Consider the following 6,000-nt stretch of genomic DNA (forward strand, 5'->3'; position numbering starts at 1 on the left):
TTCTCTTACTTGTAATGGTTGGCCTTTCCTTTCAAAGGGGCATGGCTCAATAACTGCTATCACAGGCCTTAAATTAAGGAGAATGTCATGTAAAGCTAGAAATAATAAGAATAAGAACTGCCATGGAATCCAAATTATGCAAGGCACTAAAAGGTGTGTTTCCCTGTCCCATGCCAAATAGTTTTCAGTTTGTGTGATAAATTCATGTAGAGCTCTTCTCCTGTGTGAAAAGGAAGCAGGAATTCCAATTTCAGATAATTTGTAAATCTGGGCTTCAGCTGACTGGCATTGGTTTTGTCATAGATTGGGGTCCATAAATGTGTTCGCTGGTTGGTCAGCAGTTGCCACAAGTCTTTTGTGGCAATTGTAAGTCCCTGGAATACCCAGTTCAAAGTGGGAGGCTTGCATTACAAAGAAAATGGAGGGGATGAGGCATCTCATTTTCACGCAACTCGTGAAACGGATTGATCTTTCTTAGTGCCAGGCTTTGGAGATACTTGGCACATCTCCTGCTGCTTCCACGTGCCTCCAAAGCATGGTTTGGTTTGGCCCAGCCCTTCTCCTGAATCGCCTTACATGCCAGAGGGACGGTAGGGTGGTGGTGATCACAGATAATAGCTGGTTACTAAAAGCAAACCCAAATTTATGGACCCCAGGTCATAAAGCATCTGTTGCCCATGTTAAGATGCCTTTAATTCTGATTCCCTTCTCAAACTTCCAAGGTTGGTTCTGTGGTGGCAGTTGGCTGGATACGCTCCAAGAAGGCTGTTGACTGGCACCTCTTCCGCAATATCTTTGTCGCCTGGTTTGTGACTGTCCCCGTGGCTGGCTTGTTCAGCGCTGCCATCATGGCTCTCTTCATGTACGCCATCCTGCCGTACGTCTGACATCGCTGCTCCTTCCATGGAAGAAGAAGGGGGTGCCTCTGAGATAAAAGAAGCAAAGGTCGCCCCTCCAGATCGCAGAGCTCCCTATTTAAACCATGCAGTAAGAGCTAATCAGCAAGGATTTGTCGTCAGAATCTAACATCTGCTGTACATAACATCTGTGTCATTGGTGACATAACATGTGGTGCCGTTTTCTTATGTATTAAAGAAATATATATATATGCTCACTGTAGGTAACACTACCTTAAGTTATAAGTGAGGTGAAAATAATTGCCTAGAACTTAATCCCTAGTAAAACTTGTACATAATGTATCATTCAGTAGCCATTTTTTTAATCTTTTAAAAGAACCTGGGATGTGTTTGTCAGTTTGATAAATGATGAAGCAATCTGCAAAAAGATGAGATTCTTTTTTTGTAAAAAAAAAAGTGCTGTTCAATGATACTGGAAGCAAAGTGCAGAAGTACATTGGCAAAAACTCGGTTCATATCATATTGTTGTGTATAATACTGTATGAACATTGAATTTGTAAATACTTACAAAAATGTAACTTTTTAATGGTGCATTTCCCTCATATATTTTGGATAAGAAAGTTTAGAAAGTACCAAAGAAGGGGGAATAGCTTGTCAGTATTATATTTGTCTATCTGTGTGCTGTTTCTCTCTCTCTCTCTCTCTCTCTCTCTCTCTCTCTCTCTCTCTCTCTCTCTCCTCACCCTGCAACCCATTTAACTTTCTAATTAAAGTTATTTTCTACCAGCCAGCCACCAGCAAAGCCAGGATAGTATCGCTCATGTTTTACTGTAACAGGTAAAGTGTCGTACTGCTACAGTCTTACGTAAAAAATATCATCCACAGAGGATTTTAGTAAAAGCTCAGCTTCGTTATGTGTCAAACCTCAAATCAAACAAGTATTTTCCACCCCTTGTATATAGGTCCAATTCTGTTCTCAAAACAGCCATCTGTCAGCAAGCTCAAGGGAGGAGAAAGATGGGGTTTCAGAAAGGTTTTGCATTTCTTTTTCCTGATGCACCCAGTGTCAACGGTAACATAGATTGGCGGTGTTATGCCCAGTGTCTTAAAGGGAGCAATCTAGGACAGTTTGGGGTGCTAACCAACAGTGTTTGGTGGTTAAGATTTTTATACTCCAGTTACTCTCATAACTGGAGGAGGAGTGAATACAAGAACCATTTCTGATCAAATGTCGGAGCGTGTGGAAGGAATCTAAGCTACAGCTCTCCCTGCCAGTTCAGTGCTCGCAGGGGAAGGAGCTGCAGTCTGGCTTCCTCTGCTGTCGCCTGGGACTTAGGACATTGCCAAGGGTGCCTGGGAAAAATCACATTGCGACAGCTTCGGAACTGCTAAAGGCAGTGTCCGATACTCAGAAACGTGTTGTCCCTTTTTGAAGAGGCATCCTAGTCTGCCAGTTGTCATATGAAGACACTACTGAAGAGGCCTACAAGGTCTCTGGCCCTAGAACTGCAATTTGTCATAGTCTGGGAGATACACATTGATGAAACCGCCCCCTCCAAATCTTTACTAGTATAAAGGGACCTTATCAACCTGGCAGACAGTGGATTGAATCCAGTTCCTCTTGCTATGGGAACCTTGAGTATAGGCTTTTGGGAAGCCTTGTTGAAACGAATCTATGTTCTTGAGCAATTCCCATTTGTTTCCATTGAGCTCATAAATGAGCTCTTCCCAGAGGATTTTGCTACTTGCAACGGTGTCCAGGTTGGGTTTACTGGAGTGGGCTTGATGAGGTCATGCTGGGAGAATGTTGGGAGCCTAGGACTGTTGAAATGCTGCTAAAAAAAATTCGATACATGAGCTTTCTTGGTACTCCATTGTGATCCTTTTTCATTGGTCATTCATTCTAAATTTATAATAAAAGAATACATTGCCCTAGAACTGCTTTCTTGTTTCTTGTTGTTTTTTTAAAAAGATACTGAACCATGTGTTTTTACTATTTACAACCTACTAAGTTGTGGGCGCTTCCTAACTCAAAGCATTCCTTGCTTACTTTGCATTTGTTACAATCCTTTCATTTGCTTTCTCTCTGTGTGAGTTCTTGTTTAGAAATTGGTAACAATGGCCTGGAAGGGGGGGCAGCAGAGGAGCACACCCATTGGCAAAGCCCAAATAAAGCCAAGCTCTGTGTAAAGCAAACAAAAACTTCCATTTATTTCACTTGGGACTGTTTGTCCCAGGATGAAGATCCCCTTATCAATTACCATAGCACTCTTTCGGTAGTAATCCCCTAATGAACATCTCATACATAAAAATGCAAATGAATGTGCTTCCATGAGCCTAGAGAAAGCGATGCTTGGACGCTACTGTCACAAGCACACTTGTGCAAAGGAAATCCAAGGAAAATATGTCCTCCTTATTCAAAACCCAGTGCTGCTGTGGTTCTTGGCTTTAAAACTCAACTCTGCATTGTTTTAACAACACAAAGCACCTGAAAATTAACTCATGGCTCATGACAGGATATAACCCACTAATGACGCAACCAGCATAATTTAAACCCTTGGTGAACTTTGTACAACAATTTGAGAATGCTTCTCTGCTTGCACATAAAAAGGAGCATGTTCATAAAGCAAACAGATTCTTTCCAGTCTGGAACATAGTCCTTAAGGAGCTTGACAGCTTTTTGGTGTTTACAAAGTGCTCCATGAGCAGAGGATGAGATCAACCGACATATATTTGAACATTCAGTGTACCTTAAGTCTGTTGCAATTCCTGACCTGTGTGACTGTCCATGAGGAATATGAACAAAAGATGTGCTCCCTCTTTTTGGTGTGTTTAGGACAAAAGTGATCACTGGCAGGGGATTGGGTGCTGTTAACATGCTATCCGGTTATAGCCAACAGTCTTGGCTCCCTCAGCTGCCATGGCAACAGGAGTTTGCTTCATTGCAGTCAATGGGCATAGGTTGCCAACATCTTATCAATAGGCATTATATGTCTCAACAGCTGAAGGTGTGCTTGGCATCGAAGCAAACAAAGCCCTTGGCTTTCAATTCTGTTTATCGACTTGACCCCCACTTTAAATCCTGCTCCAAGTTTCTCTCCAGTAATGCCAGATATTCAAATAGCAGTGTATCATTTGCCTGGTGTGACTTTGAAAAGGCTGCACTCACGATTTATTTTTATTCATTTAGAACCTTTGTAGCTTGCCCTTTCACACACGTGCGGAAAGTGTCAAATATAAAAACGCAGTAAACGAAAAGCAACTGCAAACCAGCAGCAGAAAAAAAGCAATCATGTTAAGAGTCTGATGGTCTTCACCTGTTGCCTCAAAGAAAGGTGCAAGACCTTGCCAGGGAGCGTGTCTTAGAGACAAGGTACCACTACAGAAAAGGCCCTGCGCCCATTTTGCCACCCACACACCTGGGGCAGTGTGTTCAGGATTTGGATAATGGCAGAAAGCTTGTTTCAGTATTGGCAGCTACCGAAAAAAGCAGCAGAGCAAGGGAATAGCAAACCATGCAGGTATCATCCCAGCGTTCTGTGGTCTTGCATTAGAACTGCTTTGCAACGGACAAGAAACCAGCCAATTGGATGTGGCTTGCACAAAGATCACTTGATGGCTGGATATGTGAAGTTTGGTACCTAGATGTATAAATGGGCTTCAATGAAGGACCCTGAGTATAAAGTGGTGATGAAAGTTCTTTCTGTGGGGGGGTCTATTGACATATAGGCAAAATTCTGAAAGTTTCTGTACAGTAAAATCACTTGGCAACATCAGCATCTAACAATTAAAATGCTGTTGTATAACATTCACAGATCCTCATTGCGTGTTGCAGAAACCTGGCTACTAGTTTTCACATGCAGCATATCAGTTAGTAAAGCTCTTTCCAGGCAGTTTTTCTATGCCATAATAAATTGATTAGTCTTTAAAGTGTCACTGCAGTTCGTTTTTGCCGTAAAATATTAATGTGACGACTCCTGGTACCACTTCTGGTTAGTATTTGGTGAGAAGGTATCACACGATTGAATATTCAGCTATATAAAAAACCTCTTGCCCATAGAAAGCTAAATATCCGGGAGAACTAGCCCAGCCCTTTCATTGATGTGGTAACTTCATATGAAGTTTCTTAGATGTAGAAGGCTTCAGCTGTGCCATCTCCTACAGGTAATGTGAACAGGTAACAGTCTTAGAACATTTTTACCACCATATCCACATTTTCTTTGAATCCTGACAAGACAGAAGTACTGTTTTTGGGGGACAGGGAGCGGGTGGATGTGGGGGATTCCCTGGTCTTGAATGGGGGAACTGTGCCCCTGAAGGACCAGGTGCGCAGCCTGGGAATCATTTTGGACTCACAGCTGTCCATGGAGGCACAGGTCAATTCTGTGTCCAGGGCAGCTGTCTACCAGCTCCACCTGGTACGCAGGCTAAGACCCTACCTGCCCGCAGACTGTCTCGCCAGAGTGGTGCATGCTCTAGTTATCTCACGCTTGGACTACTGCAACGCTCTCTATGTGGGGCTACCTTTGAAGGTGACCCGAAAACTGCAATTAATCCAGAATGTGGCAGCTATACTGGTGACTGGGAGTGGCCGCTGGGACCACATAACACCAGTTCTGAGAGGTCTGCATTGGCTCCCAGTACGTTTCCAAGCACGTTTCAAAGTGTTGGTGCTGACCTTTAAAGTCCTAAACAGCCTCGGTCCTGTATACCTGAAGGAGCGTCTCCACCTCCATCATTCAGCCCGGACACCGAGGTCCAGTGCCAAGGGCCTTCTGGCGGTTCCCTCATTGCGAGAAGTGAGATTACAGGGAACCAGGCAGAGGGCCTTCTCAGTAGTGGCGCCCGCCCTGTGGAACGCCCTCCCATCAGATGTCAAAGAGATAAACAATTACCTGACATTCAGAAGACATCTTAAGGCAGCCCTGTTCAGGGAAGTTTTTAATATGTAATGCTGTACTGTTTTTAACACTTGATTGGGAGCCGCCCAGAGTGGCTGGGGAAACTCAGCCAGATGGGTGGGGTATAAAATAATAATAATAATAATAATAATAATAATAATAATAATAATAATAATAATAATAATTATTTTGGACAGGCTAGACTCACGATTCCATTTCTATCTGGCTGTTTGAACAAAGTG

General features: G+C 43.1%; 1 protein-coding gene across 13 annotated transcripts in view; it reads left to right on the top strand.

The window, feature by feature from the left end:
- The window catches only part of SLC20A2 (solute carrier family 20 member 2), an 88,936-nt gene extending 86,141 nt beyond the window's left edge, over positions 1 to 2,795 (top strand). For 12 of the 13 annotated variants that reach the window (XR_014557445.1, XM_083709394.1, XM_083709392.1 and 9 more), the window contains one exon: positions 723 to 2,795. Coding sequence is in view for 10 of the 13 variants with exons in the window: in XM_083709394.1 (XP_083565520.1) it covers positions 723 to 887 (165 nt within the window). In the remaining 3 variants the exon portion in view is untranslated. The remainder of the gene's footprint in view (positions 1 to 722) is intronic. The other variant, XR_014557446.1, reaches the window with a different exon arrangement.
- The last annotated feature ends 3,205 nt before the right edge of the window (positions 2,796 to 6,000 follow it).

Source organism: Podarcis gaigeae (genome assembly GCF_964106915.1).
Source record: "Podarcis gaigeae genome assembly, chromosome: 13".
NCBI classification, from domain to species: domain Eukaryota; kingdom Metazoa; phylum Chordata; class Lepidosauria; order Squamata; family Lacertidae; genus Podarcis; species Podarcis gaigeae.